The sequence below is a fragment of the Manihot esculenta genome, chromosome 12, assembly GCF_001659605.2.
Source record: "Manihot esculenta cultivar AM560-2 chromosome 12, M.esculenta_v8, whole genome shotgun sequence".
Taxonomy (NCBI): domain Eukaryota; kingdom Viridiplantae; phylum Streptophyta; class Magnoliopsida; order Malpighiales; family Euphorbiaceae; genus Manihot; species Manihot esculenta.
The window spans coordinates 5601875-5622726 of record NC_035172.2 but is presented as its reverse complement, the minus strand read 5'-3'; the positions used below and the strand labels follow the sequence as shown (position 1 = coordinate 5622726).

General features: G+C 32.0%; 3 protein-coding genes across 8 annotated transcripts in view; 1 reads left to right on the top strand and 2 right to left on the bottom strand.

Annotated features, from left to right (window-relative positions):
• Nucleotides 1-20852, bottom strand: part of LOC110628120 — a 63568-nt gene that overhangs the window by 37633 nt on the left and 5083 nt on the right. The window lies entirely within an intron of this gene.
• On the top strand, nucleotides 7-6737 carry LOC122721314 (GPN-loop GTPase 3-like). 6 transcript variants are annotated; one of them, XM_043948523.1, is made up of 11 exons: nucleotides 7-431; nucleotides 1619-1750; nucleotides 2180-2246; nucleotides 2317-2425; nucleotides 2524-2605; nucleotides 2900-2985; nucleotides 4436-4539; nucleotides 4631-4761; nucleotides 4870-4963; nucleotides 5275-5330; nucleotides 6324-6737. In XM_043948523.1, exons 3-11 carry the CDS (start codon nucleotides 2202-2204, stop codon nucleotides 6418-6420), a joined length of 804 nt encoding a protein of 267 aa, XP_043804458.1. In that variant the 5' UTR covers nucleotides 7-431; nucleotides 1619-1750; nucleotides 2180-2201; the 3' UTR covers nucleotides 6421-6737. The 6 variants fall into 6 exon arrangements, with proteins under 6 accessions (XP_043804458.1, XP_043804457.1, XP_043804461.1 ...); XM_043948522.1 differs by having other exon boundaries at nucleotides 2152-2246; XM_043948526.1 differs by having other exon boundaries at nucleotides 2152-2246; nucleotides 5261-5330.
• LOC122721318 (peroxisomal membrane protein 13-like) lies at nucleotides 13529-15012 on the bottom strand. Its single transcript, XM_043948541.1, has 2 exons — nucleotides 14071-15012; nucleotides 13529-13915 (listed from the first exon to the last, which is right to left on the bottom strand). The coding sequence occupies exons 1-2, from the start codon at nucleotides 14161-14163 to the stop codon at nucleotides 13703-13705; spliced, it is 306 nt and encodes a 101-aa protein (XP_043804476.1). The 5' UTR covers nucleotides 14164-15012; the 3' UTR covers nucleotides 13529-13702.

Here is a 20852-nt window from a genome sequence, read left to right as displayed (position 1 = left end):
GTAGAGTTCACGCTAATCTCAATTCAACGCCGCCTCACCCTCGCGTCACACACAATGCCTGTGCGTCTTCTCTGAGCACTGAGCTACACCACTTCCAGCGGGTCCACCGACATCGACTGATTAACCATTGCGGCTAACTCGGGTCGTCGCTCTTAGACTACGTTGCGGATGCGCGACTTAGCAACGCGGACTCCTCCTCACCTCACTGTCGCTCTCTAGTCTCTCTCTTCACGCAATCGTCGGCGTCGGCCGTCGCTCTCCACGCAATCGTGGGCCGTCGCTCTCCAGTTCATTAGCTCTCCGCACCGTCAGCAACTTGGTTGTCCTCAGTCCTCAGTCCTCTGTCTTCCTCGGTCCTCAGTCCTCTGTCTTCCTCGGTCCTCAGTCCTCTGTCTTCCTCAGTCCTCAGTCCTCTTCAGCAACTGTAGAAGGTAAGTAAATTTTTTTTTTTATAAAGAGTATTGAGCCACTAATGAGAAAAGTGTTGGTTGTGTAACTTTCTTGTTTGAGGTATCTTGTTAAATGTCCTAACACTACAAACAATATAGACGGCATGCTAAGACAAAATCTAACACAGCTAAGAAAAGAGACTTTATACTTGTTACTAAAAATCTCCTTAATTCCTTTCAAATTCTTCTGATGCGGTCATGTTTTCTGGAGAAACTGCCCATGGAAAGTAAGTGAACTGTGAACTTGGCTCATTTACTGATCAATGATCAATAGCTTTCTTATTTATTTTTTACAGTACTTGGGTGGACTTATAGCATAAACTGTAACTAAGAGCTGACTTGGAACTTACTTTTTGTGCTAACTGTGTTATATTCTAAAGTGTGTTATCTTTGTGTAAAAGGAAATACTAATGGAGGCAAGAGCGGAATTGAAGCATTATGTTTTAGCGCCTTCTACACTGTTTGTTAAATAGTTTTAGGCTTCTGAATCTTAGGAAGAAATTTATAGTAGTTTATTTGGTTATTTTGGGTATTTAAAGTATTTAGTTTATTTTTGGTATTTGACTTTATTGTTACAGTAGGTGCTGTTTGTCATTAGATATTTTGGATTATTGAGAGTCAAATCAGATTGAGCATTGTTCTAGTATTTGTTGTGATTCTTCATCAATCTGGTATCAAAGCAAACAGTCATATACCATGAAGGTTCTCTTATTGGCTTCCTCTCTTAACAAAAATCATAAACCAATGGTAAATTGTTGTGCTCAAACAAGAGTAAATCATAAACAAAAATCATAAAAAAATAATGAAAGGTTTAAAAATCGATTCAACCGATCGGACCGACCGAACCAAACCAAACCAAATCGGTTCGATTCGATTCGGTTATTCCTCTTATTCGATTCGACTCGTTTTGTGTAAAATTCTACAATTCGGTTTTCGGTTATTTCGATTCAGTTCGGTTTTAAAACGAATCGACCAAATGCTCAATATTAATTTTTATTATTATTATATCACTTTTGTAAAGCACGACATTTTTTTTTTACTTTTTTTAATATTTTAATGCATTTACTTTATCGCACTTATTTCTAAATTCACTCTCATTTGAAAAATAAAATTTTCCATATTAAGGTTTAGTAATTATTATTATTTTTTTTACCTTGCATGCCAAAAAGCACGAGAAAAGGGGACCCATTTTAAGCCCTAACAAGAAAAGACTTGTCTGGCGCAAGTCGCTTTTGGTTCAACTCAAGCTCCCAACAGCTTCTTGCTTTAGCACTCCATCTTGAAATTCTTCTTCTTCGGAGGTAACCTCTAGCTCAAGCATGGAATTGATTACAATCGCTATTTTACCTTTCGTGTTCTTTGATCGATGACAATTTATTTTTAGTTGTCTATAAATTAATTGTTTTTTTTTAATTGCTGGTATCATATCTTCAAAGTGTGGTGTCTGAATTAGAGTTACAATCCAAACGATTGCATCGGTAAAATTATTTGAGAGTAATGCCATCGTAAGAGTGTTTGTTGGAATTTGGAAATGAATTTTTTTTTTATTTGTTATTAATGATATATCAGATTCTTGAAATGTTGGGTCTTCCTCAGCGCTGTCAATGGCTATATGTCATTTCCTGAAATTCTTGTTTGTCATTGGTGTTTGGTGTACTGCTTATGTTACCATTGCAATAATTTTCTATTTTCGGGGCTTCAGCTCTCTCTGTACCTTCTTATTAGCGCAGCTAGCATTTTAAAGAAACTACAATGGGCTATGCACAACTTGTAATTGGCCCTGCAGGCAGTGGGAAGGTGATTTACTTGAATATAATATTTTTTATCATCTGTTTTTAACCTCATATTATTAACACACACTCTGCAGTCCACATATTGCTCTAGTTTGTACCAACACTGTGAAACAGTTGGGCGGTCAATAAACATTGTGAACCTCGATCCAGCGGCAGAAAATTTTGACTATCCTGTGGCTATGGGTGAGTAGATTCCATATATTACTTGCTTGATATTTTTGTGATTTTGATTGTTTATTTATTTGCTTAGTTTTTGAGGTCTAATTCATGTTTCTTTGCAGATATCAAGGAACTCATTTCCTTGGATGATGTTATGGAGGAACTGGGTCTCGGTCCCAATGGAGCTCTGATTTATTGCATGGAGTATCCTTTTTTCCTTGTGTCATCAGCGGCTGGAGTCTTTTTCATTTTCCTGCTAATTAAAAGTTTTCTTTTACTTGGTTGATGTTATCAAATATCATTGTAGAATTTTTCTCGATGTAAAAAAGTTTAAATGAATTGCTTGGTGCATGGTGAGATATCACTGTTTTATTTTCCTTTGTTTGTTGTCTCTGTCTATGTTGTGATATCTTTGCACTTAAATGTTTTGAAGACTGGGCTTTTCTTTTCAGTCTTTTGAATTTGGTGTCATTTGAGTGGCCTTAATCTTAATGATAGAGAGCTTGAATACAATCTGGATGGCTGGTTTGCAGAAGAGCTGGAAAATTACAGGGATGATGACTATCTAGTTTTTGACTGCCCAGGTGAGTCCATACGCTTCTTTGTTATGCATTTTATATAGGACTATGTATGCAACTATGTTTGAAGAGCAAATGTATGTGTCAAGAATAAATGATGAGGAAGAGCAAATGTATGCTTAGAGAGCTATGTTTTATTGTTACTAGGAGAGTTCTATACTTTCTAATGAACATGTCAGATAGATGATGCTTTGTGGACCTGTTTCCTTCTTACGAACGATGATGCGGAACCCAGGATCAACATGTGATTAAAAACTCCTTTACACAATTTGATAAAGAATAAAGCAAATATATCTTAGAGAAAGTTGCTCAATTACACCCCTAACCAACAAATGTAATTAGAAACATAGATAATGAGGCTACCATACCTCTAACCAACCAATGTGATTAGAAACATAGATAATCAAGGGATTCCAGTTTCGAGAACGCCATAAGAAATTCTTGATAAGTTAACTAAGTATGGAGGAGATCCATACTAGAACGCCACAAGGTTAAACCTATAAGTTGCTAAATAATAGAGAAGAATCAAATATTGTTCATAATATCATCTTTTATTCATTGGCTAATTGTGGCTGCTACTTGAAAGGTGTTTTTATAGCCTCCAATCCCTAATTCTAGTGTATGAAGGTGTAATTACAATATAGGTAGAAAGAAGGGTATCTAGGCAAACTTAGATTACATTAAAGATTATTTTCTAAATTGTCTTTGAGAAATCTATTTTCTAAATGGGCAGCACGAATTTAGCTTCTAATATAGGCCAAATTAATTTAAAACAAATTCTACAAAATACTAAAATACCAAAATAACAAAATTGGTTTAAGTGCAATTTGGCCATACATGCATTACGGGATCTTAAATTGTATTGAGCGTCCACATGTGTTGAAGAGAGTGTGTGGCTTGTTTCCTTATTCTCCCATACTTTTCAAATATAATTCTTATTTTGGAAGTCTTGAATTAAGCGATAGTAACTTGATCTATCATGATTTGGAGCTTCCCATATTAAATCCGTATTATTCTCTCGTTCCTTGAAAAGATTCGTCCTCGAATTTTCAACCATAATGACAAGAAAACGATCGATATATATGGAATCCTCTTTGAATTCAATCTGAAATTTTTTGAATGAAGCACTAATTTCGAATGCACCTTTTTTCACTTCATTATAATTAATCTTTATAGATTATCCCCCCAAAAAAGTGTCTACCATTATAATGCTTAAATATTTTTTTATTGTCTAATTTCTTTCAGAGACTGTACAAAATATAAAATTCATAGAATTGAGATGAGGAATTTCCTTTGATGGCATTAGTTTATGGCAAACCATGAGAATTGAATCTAAAAATCCATAATCATTTTGTTTGTGCTATGTAAGACATTCGTTAGCTTGTAATTTGTTTAATACTTGTTTTTTCTTCAATTAAAAAGGTGCTAATTCTTATGTCCTTCATATGCTTTATAGGCCAGATAGAACTTTTTTCACATGTGCCGGTGCTTCGGAACTTTGTGGAGCATTTGAAGAGTAAAAATTTCAATGTCTGTGCTGTTTGCTTGATTGATTCACAGGTTTGTTGCGTGCTTCTATTGTTTTTAACTTTGTCACTCACTACCTTTTCATTGATCACTCTCTCACAATGCCTAATTTCATTTGTTTTAGTTCATCACGGATGTGACCAAGTTTATCAGTGGATGCATGGCATCCCTTTCTGCAATGGTACAACTTGAATTGCCTCATGTTAATATCCTCTCCAAAATGGACCTCGTAACCAACAAAAAGGATATTGAAGAGTGGGCTCCTTAATCCTCTATTCCTCTTTCCTACTGTATATGCATGTTTTTCTATTTTATTTGTTTTTTAATATGCTGGTGTATTTTCTATTCTATTTTAACGTTCAGTTACTTGAATCCGGAGCCTCGTGCCTTGTTGTCGGAACTGAATCAACGCATGGCCCCACAGTTTTTAAAGCTAAATAAAGCTTTGATTGAACTGGTAAGTAATTAAGCATTGGTTCCGCAATGCACTTTTCATGTTTCATTATTACATCCTCTTGGTTGCATGATCTTAGTTCCTTCGTGATGGAATTTTTTTTAAAGAGGTTTTTGGAGGGAGAAGGAAAGAATAATTTTTTCATAACTTGGACGTCGCTTCATTTTGTGCATCTACTTGGAGTTTTAAGTTTATTCATGCATGTGTCAAATTATTTTCTACCTCTAGGAGAAAGTTGAGTATATATTTTTATTATCTTACTAATGTTTATTTGATTATTATTATTATTATAATGGTTAGTTTTTAATGGTCAGGTGGATGAGTATAGCATGGTGAATTTTGTTCCGCTTGACCTAAGGAAGGAGAGCAGGTAGTCCCTCCATTTCTCTCTCTTTTATGTACATGTTTAGGTGCTTGATTTATTTATTTTACAAAAATGTGTATATACTTAGAATCATTATTTTTCATATGATGCAACTATATTTTTTCTTTTTTGGATGTCTTAATGGTTTGTACCTCTTTATATCCAAAATAACTACTCCCTTGGTCCCATAAAGATAAGACATTTTTCCTTTTTTATCCGTCCCAAAATTAAATGCCACTTTGCTTTTTGACATGGTAACTTGTTGATTAGCTTTCTGATCTATCCCTATTTAATATGTATTAAAAAAAATTATTAGTTTGAAGAATAAATTGGTAATGGAACAATATAAGTGGAAGTTACATTAGGAAAAACAATATAGAAGTTATTGCTCTTAACTATATTATCTATAATTTCTTAATCCATGTGAAGAAACAAATAGACCTATCATTTTAAATCTAAGACTGCTTTTTTTCTTTTTTTTTTTTTCTGATGCTAGTAGAATTATTTGGACCATTTTGTGAATATAAAAAATCTAAGGTGTTTTTAGTGTCCAAAGTTTGTGTTTATTTTATTTTCAACAAGTTCTATAGAAAAAGGATATTAATAGTAAAATCTTTGCTTTATCATGTTTATGCTTATTAATGCGTTGTATACTAGTAATTTTAGAAGTTTGATTAAACAGAGTTATATCTAATATTATTTTATTTTATTTATTTTTTTGTGCCTTAACTCATTGAGGCTTGCACCTGGTCTCTAAGACCCTTGCGCTTTAATGCGCCTTGAGCCTTTAGTAACGGGAGAGAGCATATCTAGATATGAAATCTTCAAAAGAAGCAGCTGTTGTAACTGCGTCATTGGATGGGGCACTTGTAAATTGTAGTTTAGGAATGAATATTAAGAAAGCTATTCTGTCAAGTCATTGAGAATTTAATTGGTTATTTTGATAGAGGCTGATATCTTGCAACTCATATGGTTGGTTGGTTGGTTTTAATTGTGCAGCATACAGTATGTTTTGGGGCAAATAGACAACTGCATTCAATATGGAGAAGATGCGGATGTAAAGGTTAGAGATTTTGATCCACCGGATGAAGACTAGACCTGCTATGTCAACGCATAATGTTACCAAGGATACTGGCGTGGTTGCAACCATTCCATTAAATGAACACTCCTTTTGACTTTGTAATCACATTAAAGAAAGTTATGTTGAGTAGTGCTGGTCATAATTTGGCGATCGATGTGCACAGTTTCGAGGCTCCTCTTCCTGAATTGTCTCAGATTTTATTTGCTCATATCTGTGGGGTTGCCTTTTGCTTTTTCCCCTCTCCAAAAAAAAAAAAAAAATGGTGATGAGCAGAAATCTCTTTTAACTGAAAAAAAAATAAAGAATAGGATCAATTTAATTCGGTTTTGATATTTAGTTTCCTTTTTTCATATTTTGGATTCATTTTACTCTCTCCTTAAAAACCTTTGCTTGTTCTCTCCACGCTTTTAAAAACAATCGGCAAGACTTGCAATATTTCTCTGCTTTCAGATAAAATCAGAATAATGCTACCCTACAAAGGTCATAAAATTCAACCTCAAAGGAGGAATCATAGTATTGTGGATATCCAATAGGAAAGTGTATCCATAATCTATCGTCAAACTCACTTGTGCTCTAGAGAGCAAAATGCTAAGCCACTGGTGATGCTGCAAATTATTGGAAGGTGCATGAGTATAAGTATTGTTTATGTGTTTCTCTCTCTTGGGTTTGGATCTTATTTTTGTTGTTGATTCTTGATTTTATTGTTGGTTTGTTTTTGCTATTGAGATTTGGTTTTTATTTTTACACTTGAATTTATCTCTTGTTTTTGCTAGTTCTTGATTACCATAAGTAGTTAATAGATTTTTGGGTTTCAATTTTATATAATGGAGTTCTTGAGATGAATATAGATGTATTTTTTTATTTTTTATTTTTTATTTTTAAAAATTTTAAAAATATTTTTAAAGATAAATATTTAAAAGAGTTATTATTCACCTTTTTAATTTAGATTTAATTGATTTAAAATTATAATATATAGGACTAATTAAGTTGAAATTGAAAGATGAAGAGTTTAATTGAATTCAAAAAAATTTTAAAGGTTTAATTAGCTATAATTTAATAGATTAAAATAGACCTTTTATTTTAAAAGTAGAGAGATTTACAATTTAATTTTCACTGTTATTATTTATGAGTTTATTTTTATATTTTGAAGAACTTATTAAAATATTTATTATTTACTTGGCAGTTTTTATATTTTAAAAAATTTATTAAAAGATTCTTATATTTTACTTTTATCCACTATCTAGTCTTTTTCATATAATTTTTTTTTTTTTAATTTTTTGCCATTAAAGTATCGTGAAAAAGACTAAATTACCCTTACTAATTAATTAAGTCTTTTTATTAATTTTTTCTCCTCCAACTCACAAATCCTCTATCTAAAATCTCCTCTCTTCTTTGGATCAAGAATTACAATTGCCACCTCAATATCATTATTGTAAAACTCAAATAATGTGGCCCATCTGCTTTTAGAAATGGGAAGTGGGCATTTAGAACTGTTTAAAGGGATGATTGTTACATGAGCATATGGTTATTTGGAAATTAATACAAATTGCTTTGAGAATCAAAATACCCCTAGTGATGTCGAAAGCAATTCCAACTCAAAAAAACAAAACATGCTTTAAACTCAATATTTCATAGTGTTTTTCTTACTTTTTCACTCAAATACCCATATTCGTCAATAATTTTCTACCTATACAAGATGTCTTATACCCCTCCACAATCTGAATTTGCATCTCTTTGCTCAGACTTCGAAGCACAACAACCAGTAGCACATTTTCGACTCTGAGTCTAGCCTCTCTAATTGTATTAGTATTGGATAGATACAGAATAATTGTGTAAATAAAAACCCAAACATGATCAAGTTGATTGATACATTTCCACACAAAAAGAACTTGCAAATTGGGTTTGAGTTCATAGAAATAGATAAAAGAGAGGGGCAAGAAATGTTGGGTGTAAAGAAACCTATATATTATAAAGGAGGAATAAATAATTTTAAGTTTGAAATTCAAGTATTAAAGGGATTTTTGAGCAAGAGGAAGAAGATGTAAAAGAGAAAATTAATTAATGATGATAAGTTTATCTTTTTATAATTATCTAATGGTAAAAATTATAATTATTTAACAATAGAAATAGAGAAATTGAATAAAAAGGATTATATAGTTAACGGAGGTAAAATGTAAGGACTTTTTAATGAATTTTTTAAAATACAAGTCAGAGGACTGAATTGTGAAGCTCTCTTAAATATATGACTTTTGAGTAAAATTGGATTAGAGAAATGAGGATGGAAAAAATTAGACAGTAGAATTTATCTTAGCGGCTATTCTTGTTCTTCTTGTTTTTGTTTGTTCTATCCGTAGAAGAGCTGAACATATAATGCATTATCATTTGCCAGGAGATAATGAACTTTTTTCTTTAATTTTTATTTTTTTTTTTTTCGTTGGCGTTAACAAGGGACTTCTCAAACCATTCTGCATCTACAAGTCTATAACTTGCATTGAAAGGCACACAACTACAGTCTACAGATAATGATCATTTATTCAAGTATACAACGCTACATATATTCTCAATCATCAAACACCTCTCCTCCTTGCACACATCCATGGTCGCTGTAACTCGGTTACAAAATCAGGAGGAAGAGATTTTTATTTCAAGCAAACAGCAGAGGTAATTTAGCGAACCAACCAAGAAGCTTTGCATCCATAGGATCTCCTTGCATACCACACAGCTTGTGTTGGCAGATGTATCAGGACCTTTTTTTTTTTTTTTTCCACAATAAACTTGGTCTTCACGTTGTCCTAATCTTTAGCTATTTTTTAGCAAGATATTTTGTTTATATTTTTCTGTTAAGCGAAGTGGCAGTAGTGGTCTGTTAAGCGAAGTGACAGTAGTGGTCACTGTTTTTTTTAGTTTTTCTGTTTTTTGCTGTAACTATAAAAGTTTCCAGCTTTGCAATTCAATTATAATTTTTTTTCCAATTCTAAAATACAACAGTGGTATCAAAGCCCTCTTATCTTAAGGGATCTGTGAGAGACTTGTGAGTTTTTTACTGAGTGTTTTTTAAAAAAATAATTCTGCTGTTGTAAGACTTCTTTAATGGAAGGTGAAAGTTCTTTTTCGATAGCGGCTCCACCTGTGTTTGATGGAGAAGACTATCAAGTTTGGGCAGTAAGAATGGAAGCATATTTGGATGCGTGTGATTTGTGGGAAGCTGTAGAGGAGGATTACGAGGTACCTCCCTTGCCAGGCAATCCAACCATGGCTCAGATCAAAGTTCACAAGGAGAGAAAGCAGAAAAAATCCAGAGCAAAAAACTGCTTGTTTGCTGCAGTTTCTTCTACCATTTTCAGTAAGATTATGTCCCTTGGCTCAGCTAAAGCTATTTGGGATTTTCTCAAGGATGAGTATAAGGGAGATGAACGAATCAAAGGAATGAAAGTTCTGAACCTGATTCGAGAGTTTGAAATGCAGCATATGAAGGAATCAGAAACAGTAAAGGCGTATGTTGACAGGCTGTCTGGCATTGCAAATAAGGTAAGGATACTTGGTGCAGAACTTACCGATAACAGAATAGTTCAAAAAATTCTTGTATCCTTGCCTGAAAGATATGAGGCGACCATTGCTTCATTGGAAAATACTAAAGATCTTACTAAAATCAGCTTGACAGAGTTAGTAAGTTCACTGCAGGCACAAGAACAGAGGAGAATGATGCGACAAGAAGGATCTACTGAAGGAGCTTTGCAAGCCAAATGGCAGCAAAATTCTGGAGACAAAAACAAAAAGTGGAAAGGAAAGAAAGGAGCAGCAGGAGGTTCAGAAAAGGCAGCTGCCGGGGAAAACTCCAACACGAACAAAGGAGGAAAATATTCTCCTTGTCAACACTGTGGCAGGAAAAATCATCCTCATTACAAGTGTTGGAGAAAGCCTGACATGAGGTGTAGAAGATGTAACAAACTTGGGCATGCAGAGATAATTTGCAAAGAGAAGGAGTCTCAACAGCAAGGTGATGCACAAGTTGTAACTCAACAAGAGCCAGAACAACTCTTTGTTGCTTCATGTTTTGTGTCAAAAACATCAAGCAAAAATTGGCTTGTTGATAGTGGTTGTACAAACCACATGACCAATTGTGAGGAGCTGTTCAGAGAGCTTGACAAATCAGCAAGCTCAAGGGTCAAAATTGGGAATGGAGAATTCATCACAGCTGAAGGAGAGGGGACGGTTGCCATTGAAAGCCCTACAGGTATAAAAATAATTTTTGAAGTTTTGTATGTTCCTGAAATTGACCAGAATTTGCTAAGTGTGGGACAATTACTGGAGAAAGGGTTCAAACTTTTGTTTGAAGATAGTATGTGTCTGATTTTCGATCCAAGTGGTCAAGAACTTTTCAGAATCAAAATGAGGCAGAGAAGTTTTTCTTTGAATCCTTTGGAGGAGGAGCAAATGGCATTTTCGTGTCAGCTCACTGTTTCAGATACTTGGCATAAACGATTGGGGCACTTTCATCATCAAGCCTTGCTATTCATGCAGCGAAATGATCTTGTTCGAGGTATGCCGAATCTAGAGAAACATTTTACAAGTTGCAAGACGTGTATGCTTGGGAAGCAAATCAGATTTCCTTTCAGAACATCTACATGGAGAGCTACCAAGAGGTTACAACTAATCCATACTGATTTATGTGGCCCACAATCAACTCCTTCGCTGAATGGCAGCAGGTATTACATAGTGTTTATTGATGATTTAACAAGAATGTGTTGGATATACTTCATAAAGTTTAAATCAGAGGTTGCTGGGATTTTCATGAAATTTAAAAATTGGATTGAAAATCAAAGCAGTTGCAGGATTCAGGTCATTAGAACAGATAATGGCACTGAATACACTTCAGAGAAATTCAATTTATTTTGCGAAGAAGCTGGAATTGAGCACCAGCTTACGGTCCCTTATTCTCCACAACAAAACAGAGTCAGCGAGAGGAAGAATAGAACTATTATGGAAATGGCTCGGTGTTTGTTACATGAGAAGAATCTTCCAAAAAAAATTCTGGGCAGAAGCAGCAAATACTGCTGTTTTCTTGCTGAATAGGCTGCCTACAAGAGCAGTGGGAAAGAAGACTCCGTATGAAGCTTGGCATGGTGTCAAACCAGATTTGACTAATCTTAAAATTTTTGGTTCTCTTTGTTTTTCGCATGTTCCACAGGTTAAAAGAGACAAACTAGATGAGAAAGCTGAACAAGGAATTTTTGTTGGCTATAGTTCAGTTTCTAAAGCCTACAGGATTTTTCAACCTCACACAGGGAAGGTTGTAACAAGCAGAGATGTTCAGTTTCTTGAACATGAACAGTGGGACTGGAATGAGAACTCTCCAACTGAAGAGCAGATTGCACCTCTTGTTCCTGATGAATCAATTGATGATGTTCCTGTAAGAGGAACGAGAACACTTTCAAATGTTTATCAAAGATGCAACGTTGCTGTTTTGAACCAGCAAGTTATGAGGAAGCAAAAACCGACAAAAATTGGGTGAAAGCAATGGAGGAGGAGCTGGCTATGATTGAAAAAAATCAAACTTGGGTGCTAGTCGAAAGACCTCAAGATAGAAAGGTGATTGGGGTGAAATGGGTATTCAGGACAAAATTAAATCCTGATGGCTCATTGAACAAGCATAAAGCGAGGCTAGTGGTGAAGGGCTATGCACAAATTTGGAGAGTAGACTTCTCTGAAACATTTGCTCCAGTCGCAAGGTTGGACACAATCAGAATTTTGTTGGCGCTAGCGGCACAACAAGGTTGGAAACTTTTCCAGCTTGACGTGAAATCGGCTTTTTTGAATGGTACATTGCAGGAAGAAATTTTTGTTGAACAGCCAGAAGGTTTCACTGTGCCGGGACATGAGGAGAAGGTTTGCTTGTTAAAGAAAGCTCTTTACGGGCTAAAACAAGCTCCACGAGCTTGGTACGGCAGAATAGATGATTATTTGCTGTATTTGGGCTTTGAAAAAAGTTTGAGTGAATCAACTTTGTATGTTAAAGCTGATTCTGAAATTGTAATCATTTCTCTCTATGTAGATGATTTACTTGTTACAGGTAACTCTGTTGTGAAGATTCAAGAATTCAAGCAGGAGATGATGAAGGTCTTTGATATGACAGATCTTGGAGAGATGAATTACTTTCTCGGAATGGAAGTAAAACAAGCCCAGAATGAAGTTTTTATATGTCAACAGAAATACTTGAAGGAAATTCTGAAGCGTTTCAGAATGGATGAGTGCAAAAGTGTGAATACTCCGATGAATCAAAAAGAGAAGTTACAGAAAGAAGATGGAGCTGAACGTGTTGATGAAGGGGTATATAGAAGCTTGATCGGATGTTTAATGTATCTTACAGCAACAAGACCTGACATCTTGTATCCTGTAAGTGTCCTATCAAGATTTCTAAATTGTGCCAGCAAAATACACATGATGGCAGCTAAACGTGTGGTTAGATATCTCAAAGGAACTCAAAGTTATGGCGTAAAATTCAGCAAAAGTCAGAATTTTAAGCTTCATGGATTTTCTGACAGTGATTGGGCAGGGTCCTTTGATGATATGAAAAGCACCTCTGGTTACTGTTTTACCTTTGGATCAGGGTGTTTTTCTTGGTGTTCCAAGAAACAAGAGATTGTGGCACAATCAACAGCAGAAGCTGAGTTTGTAGCAGCAACGGCTGCGGCTAATCAAGCACTGTGGCTTAGGAAGATTATGGTAGATTTGCAGCTGAAAGAAGTTGACAGCACTGTGATTTTTGTAGATAATCAGGCTGCCATAGCTATATCTCAAAATCCAGTGTTTCATGGGAGAACCAAGCATTTTAATATTAAGTTTTATTACTTAAGAGAGGTCCAGAAGAATGGTGAAGTGATGTAAGTCAGATTGCAGATATATTTACGAAGGCACTTCATGTTAACAGATTTGAGCTTCTTAGGGAGAAGCTGGGAGTTTACAGTTCCTGATCCAGGAGGAGAATGTTGGCAGATGTATCAGGACCTTTTTTTTTTTTTTTTTCCACAATAAACTTGGTCTTCACGTTGTCCTAATCTTTAGCTAATTTTTAACAAGATATTTTGTTTATATTTTTCTGTTAAGCGAAGTGGCAGTAGTGGTCTGTTAAGCGAAGTGGCAGTAGTGGTCACTGTTTTTTTTAGTTTTTCTGTTTTTTGCTGTAACTATAAAAGTTTCCAGCTTTGCAATTCAATTATAATTTTTTTTCCAATTCTAAAATACAACAGCTTGTAATTCTAGTCTCGTTTTATCATTTTATCAAGTTGAAATTGTGGGCTTAACTAGAACCGTCTCCCCAAACATTATCCCATCCACCACTTGGAGCGCCCTTTGGACCCTCAATGTAGTTTTGATTACCGTGGGGATTGAGAGGAGCAGGAAGTCCATTAGGCCCTGGTCCTTCAACCTTTCTGGGTTTTGTTTTGATTCCCAACAATCGCAAAACAAATCTCGCCAACTCTCCATACAATAAGCCCGTGCGATCAAAAAGCTGCGCAACACAATACCATGGGTCATTATGTGACACGAAATTCTGATAATCCAGCTCGGTCGGGATTATGTTCAGTTAATGCATCATTAGTTTTATTCTAATTTTACATCCATTTCACTGAATGGAGAGGTAAATAATTGTCAAAACAGCAGAACCTGAAGCAGTGCAGTCATGAACATGTGAAATGCCTGGGTGTTCTGGTCTATCAGAATTGATATCCTGCCAAAAAAGTTCACTACACCTTGCATCTGCCATCATTGCATACCAAATGATTAGAAATTTACATTTTCAAGTTGTAAAAACACTAAACTTCAGATAGAATACCAAACAATAAATCTGGAGATAGAATACTAAGGAGTAGATCTGGATTGACATTCCAATAGCAAATCAACATACCATGATATTGTGCTTGAAACAATAAAACTGCAGGATGCAACAGATGACTCCCATAAAAAAAAATTCTATAATCATAGAGACTGGGAAAAGTAGGATATTTAGCAAGCTTATCATACCTACGGCCAAATTGAATACACATTTCTATTTGAAAATTATTATTTAATGCTTGACAACTCTTACTGCTATTGGTAGTTGAGAAAGCAAAACTAAACAATATGTCCAGAACAGTGAACAATTCCCTGTCTCCAAGAGTGATAAGGAGGCGGTTACACAAAAAGGAAAAAGATTCATTCATAAGAAACTGACTTATAACTTCCCATACATCTCTTGAATCCTCTTTGTACATCAAGCCAACAAAAAATTCGACAAAGTACTTGGTATCAAGGAACAAAATATCACCATCTCTCAAGGACTCAGCAAACTCAGTGGAAGACCAAAATTCAGGTACATTGTCAAGAAAATTTTCCACTGTTCGTTGGACATCCAAATCAAGAAAGTAATGAGGCTTTGTAGCCACCACAGCAGGGGATTGCCCATGAAATTTTAAACAAATGAAATGTTCCAAAAGTTTATTAAACTACATTGATTGAACATAAAATATATTCAATTGGTCATTTCAATCTCCAATAACAAATTGTGCTTGAAAACTTAAAAAAAACAAATACAGAAAAATTAGAATATCACAGTTGTAAAATAATACACATTATCATAAAAAATAATGGAATAAAAAAAGAATATAAATCAAACTTACATATCAATAATTTAACCCACAAATAAACTACCAACACTTAAAACATAGATTGTAAATCAAGTTTGAGAACTTTAATCTTCCATTATTCATATACTTGTGTGTCTCTACTCTGTATAGTTGTCCTTTATGCGTAATGACATATATTTCTAATTTTTTTTCCTTTTCATGTCCGAATTGGTTTGCATTCTGAATGTTAACTTTTTTACAGCCTCGGGACTGTGTGGTTGGCTCTATAATTAAAGACATATATTCCTCAAGATGCTCATGTCCAAAGTATGTTAGCCTGCCTTTATATTTTTCATCAGGTAAACCTTTAATGTGTCATGAAATTACTGTTGATTGAGTGTTAGATGTAGGAATAAGAACTTTTTAATATATATCAAAATATTTTACACTAATTTTATATTAAATATTTTATTTATTATATAAATTTTTAAATTTTAAATTCTTTAATTTTTAATTTATATTAAAATATTTATAATAATTTTATATTAAATATTTTCATCATGAATTCTTAACATCTAAATTTATTAATTTTAAATTTATATCTAAGATTTTTTATTGAAATTTTATATTAAATATTTTTTCAACATTATTTATAAAATTTAAATAATTTTTTAAAATATATTACAATATTATTAATAAATAAAATAAAATATAAAAATTTAACTTAAATTATTAATATAATCAAAATATTTAATGTATTATCACGGTAAAATATGAAAAATATAGTTTTAAAATTTTATTTTATTAATAGAATAATTATTTTGTTAAAATTTATTGTTAAATTATAATAATTTAATTATTTATAATAATTTAATTTTTATATTAAGAATTATATAAAATATTTTGATATAAATTAAAAATTATAATTTTAAAAATTAAAAATTTATAATAAATAAAATATTTAATATAAAATTACTGTGAAATATTTGAGATGTATATTGAAAATTAAAAAAATTAAATTTAAAAATTAAGAATTTATTTATTCTTTTCATAAGTAATAATAAATTTAAGAGAATAAATATTTTATAAGAAAATTAAAAATTAAATTATTATTATTTAAAAATATAAATTTTATTAAAGTTTAAAGATTATAATATAAATTAACTTTTAATATATATTATTACACTTTTTAATATATATTATTACACCTTACCGCTTACCAATGCGGTAAAATATTAATTTTTATTATTATTATATCACTTTTGTAAAGTATGATATTTTTCTAAAATTTTTACTGTATAAATTTTCCATAATAAGATTTAGTAATGATTAATATTGTTTTCACCTTACGGGCCAAAAAGCACCATTTTCCACAGAACGAAACGGTGTATTTTTGAAATGTCGCGTTCTTGGAACACCAGAAGAGGCCATTTAAGCCCTAACAAGAAAATACGTGCGTGGCAAGTAGCTTTTATTTCAACACAAGCTCTCAATAGCTTCTTGCTTTAGCACTCCATCTTCAAATTCTTCTTCTTCGGAGGTAACCTCTAGCTCAAGCATAGAATTGATTACAATCGCTATTTTATTTCTCGTATTCTTTGATCGATGACAATTTCTTTTTAGTTGTCTATAATTTAATGCTTTTTTTTTTAATTGTTGGTAGGTGTGGTGTTTGAATTAGAGTTACAATCCAAACGATTACTTCGGTAAAATTATTGGAGAGTAATGTCATCGAAAGAGTGTTTGTAGAATTTGAAAATAAATTATTTTTTTATTTATTATTAATGATATATAAGATTCTTGAAATGTTGGGTCTTCCTGAGCATTGTCAATGGCTATATCTCATTTCCTGTTTACCATTGGTGTTTGGTGTACTGCTTATGTTACCGTTGCAATAATTTCTTATTTACGGGGCTTTAGCTCTCTCCGTGCCTTCTGATTAGCGCAGCGAGCAGTTTGAAGAAGCTACAATGGGTATGCACAACTTGTAATTGGCCCTGCAGACAGTGGGAATCATGGTTTTAAATAACGGCCGTTACGTTACGTAACGGCCGTTATGTAACGGGTTTTTGAGGGGCCGTTACCCGTTATCCCGTTATATAACGGCCCCTCCTGATTTGCATGCGTAACGGCCGTTACGGCCGTTACGTAACGGTAACGGCCGTTACCGACCGTTATGTAACGGTAACGGCCGTTACCAATAATTAAAATTCTTTTATATCTTTTATTTTTTGCTCCCTATTCTCATTTTCATTAGTTTCTACACTTTTTAGCAGCTTTAAAGACTATATTTTTAAAGTTTTCTCTTCCTTTTCTCTTTCAAATTTCAATCTTCCTTGCATATTTCTCATATAAACTTAGATCCATTATAAACTATTCTATTTCCAAGCTTATTTCTTTTAAAAAGTTAGTTCAATTTTATCTATTTTAGTTTTTAATTGTTGTTTTTTTTCCCTTTTTTTTGTAAGTTTTTGTGGATTAAAGCGTTAGTTTTGAGTTAAAATTATACTTTGAGCTATTAGTTTACTCGATCTATAAAGATTATGTTGATTTTTCTTATTCTAAACTATATGATGTTTAATTTAAGTTGAATAATCTATATTTTATATATTTATGTTTATTATGCATTTGTATACATTGTTCTAAATTAAATCTAATCAATATCATTTTATTTATGAACTTTGCAAATTTTTTTAAAAAATTTGCGTAGCGCCAGGCCGTTACCGTTACGTTACAGCCGTTATAGGTCTGTTTCCGTTACCCGCGACCACGACTGCGAACGTGGCCGCGACCGCGATTTAAAACCATGGTGGGAATGTGATTTACTTGAACACAACATTTTTTTATCATCTGTTTTTAACCTCGTATTATTAACACACACTCTGAAGTCCACATATTGCTCTAGTTTGTACCAACACTGTGAAACAATTGGGCGGTCAATAAACATTGTAAACCTCGATCCTGCGACACAAAATTTTGACTATCCTGTGGCTATGGGTGAGTAGAGTCCATATATTACTTGCTTTGTGATGTAGATTATTTATTTATTTGTTTAGTTTTTGAGATCCAATTCACGTTTTTTTGCAGATATCATGGAACTCATTTCCTTAGATGATGTTTATTGCATGAAGTATCATTTTTTCCTTTGTAATCAGCGGTCGTAGTCTTTTTCATTTTCCTGCTAATTAAAAATTTGCTTTCACTTGGTTGATTTTATCAAATATCATTATAGATTTTTTCTCAGTGTAAAAAAGCTTATATGAATTGCTTGGTGCATGGTGAGATATCACTGTTTTTTTTCCCCTTGTTTGATGTCTCTGTCGTGTTGTGATATCTTTGCACTTAAATCTATAATGATATTTGATAAAATCAATAAAGTGAAAGAAAATTTTTAATTAGCAGGAAAATGAAAAAGACTCCGGCCGCTGATGACACAAGGAAAAAGGATACTCCATGCAATAAATCAGAGCTCCATTGGGATTGAGACACATTTCCTCCATAACATCATCCAAGGAAACGAGTTCCCAGATATTTGAAAAAAGTGAATTAGACCTTAAAAACTAAACAAATAAATAAATAATCTACATCACAAAAATATCAAGCAAGTAATATAAGCCACAGGATAATCAAAATTTTCTGCCGCAGGATCGAGGTTCACAATGTTTATTGACCGCCCAACTGAACTGTTTTACACTGGCTAGGGCAATATGTGGACTGCAGAGTGTGTATTAATAATACGAGGTTAAAAACAGATAAAAAAAAATGTTATGTTCAAGTAAATCACCTTCCCACTGCAGAGCCAATTACAAGTTGTGCATAGCCCATTGTAGCTTCTTCAAACTGCTAGCTGCGCTAATCATCAGAAGGCACGGCGAGAGCTAAAGCCCCGTAAATAGGAAATTATTGCAACAGTAACATAAACAGTACACCAAACACTAATGGCAAACAAGAATTTCAGGAAATGAGATATAGCTATTGACAGCGCTGAGGAAGACCCAACATTTCAAGAATATGATATATCATTAATAACAAATAAAAAAAATAATTCATTTTTAAATTCCACAAACACTCTTTCGATGTCATTACTCTCAAATAATTTTAACGAAACAATCGTTTGAATTGTAACTCTAATTCAGACACCACACTTTTGCAGATATGATACCAACAATTAAAATAAAAGCATTAAATTATAGACAACTAAAAATAAATTGTTATCGATCAAAGAACACAAAAGGTAAAATAGCGATTGTAATCAATTCCATGCTTGAGCTAGAGGTTACCTCCGAAGAAGAAGAATTTGAAGATGGAGTGTTAAAGCAAAAAGCTATTGGGAGCTTGTGTTGAAATTTGCTACACACGTCTTTTCTTGTCAGGGCTTAAAATGCGCTCCTCTAGTGTTCCAAGAAGGCGGCACTTCAAAAATGCACCGTTTTATCGTTCTGTCAAGAAAATGACGCATTTTAAGCAGACAGACACCCCTGCCCTTTTCTCGTGCTTTTTGGCCCGTAAGATAAAAAAAATAAAAATTATTAAACCTTAATATGAAAAATTTATGCAGTAAAAATTTTAGAAAAATATCATACTTTACAAAATTGATATAATAATAATAAAAATTAATACTTTGCCACACTGGTAAGCGGTAAGGTATAATAATATATATTAAAAGCTAATTTATATTATAATGTAATTTATATTATAATCTTTAAATTTTAATAAAATTTATAATTTAATTTATATTTTTTAAATAATAATAATTTAATTTTAAATTTTCCTATAAAATATTTATTCTCTTAAATTTATTATTACTTATGAAAAGAATAAATAAATTCTTAATTTTTAAATCCAATTTTTTTAATTTTCAATATACATCTCAAATATTTTACAGTAATTTTATATTAAATATTTTATTTATTATAAATTTTAAATTTTTTAATTTTTAAAATTATAATTTTTAATTTATATCAAAATATTTTATTATAATTTTATATAATTTTTAAATATAAAAATTAAATTATTAAAAAAATAAAATTTAAACAATTAAATTATTATAATTTAACAATGAATTTTAATAAAATAATTATTCTATTAATAAAATAAAATTTTAAAAACTATATTTTTCACATTTTACAGCGATATTACATTAAATATTTTGATTATATTAATATTAATAATTTAAGTTAAATTTTTATATTTTATTTTATTTATTAGTAATATTGTAATATATTTTAAAAAATTATTTAAATTTTGTAAAAAAATACATTAATAATGTTGAAAAAATATTTAATATAAAATTTCAATAAAAAAATCTTAGATATAAATTTAAAATTAATAAATTTAGATGTTAAGAATTCATGATGAAAATATTTAACATAAAATTATTATAAATATTTTAATATAAATTAAAAATTAAAGAATTTAAAATTTAAAAATTTATATAATAAATAAAATATTTAATATACAATTAGTGTAAAATATTTTGATATATATTAAAAATTTCGTAATTTATTTTTTATAAATAATAATAAATTTAAAAAAATAAATATTTTTTAATAAAATAAAAGTTTAAAATTAAATTATTTATTATTTAAAAATTTAGATTAAATTATAAATTTTATTAAATTTTAGGGTAAATTAATAGGTATATAATACTTTACTCAGGATGACAACGGCTAGGGTACCCACAAAATTGAGAGTACCCAAATCCAAATCCGAATCCGATTATATGTAAAATTTCTGAACCCGTCCCAAACCTGTTTAGTATTTTAATTTTACTACTTATACCCGTTCCAAATTCTGAACCCGATTTTTTTACTTCGATTAATGACGAAAAATTTAAAAGATTTG

What these genes read in the sequence shown, in the direction of transcription:
- LOC122721314 (XM_043948523.1), top strand. Translation starts at nt 2,202, where the DNA reads ATGGGCTATGCACAACTTGTAATTGGCCCTGCAGGCAGTGGGAAG. An exon ending in TTTGCTTGATTGATTCACAG is followed by an intron (nt 4,540 to 4,630) that starts GTTTGTTGCGTG and finishes CATTTGTTTTAG; the next exon opens with TTCATCACGGATGTGACCAA. An exon ending in AACAAAAAGGATATTGAAGA is followed by an intron (nt 4,762 to 4,869) that starts GTGGGCTCCTTA and finishes TTTAACGTTCAG; the next exon opens with TTACTTGAATCCGGAGCCTC.
- LOC122721318 (XM_043948541.1), bottom strand. Translation starts at nt 14,163, where the DNA reads ATGCAAGGTGTAGTGAACTTTTTTGGCAGGATATCAATTCTGATAGAC. An exon ending in TCATGACTGCACTGCTTCAG is followed by an intron (nt 13,916 to 14,070) that starts GTTCTGCTGTTT and finishes TGTGTTGCGCAG; the next exon opens with CTTTTTGATCGCACGGGCTT.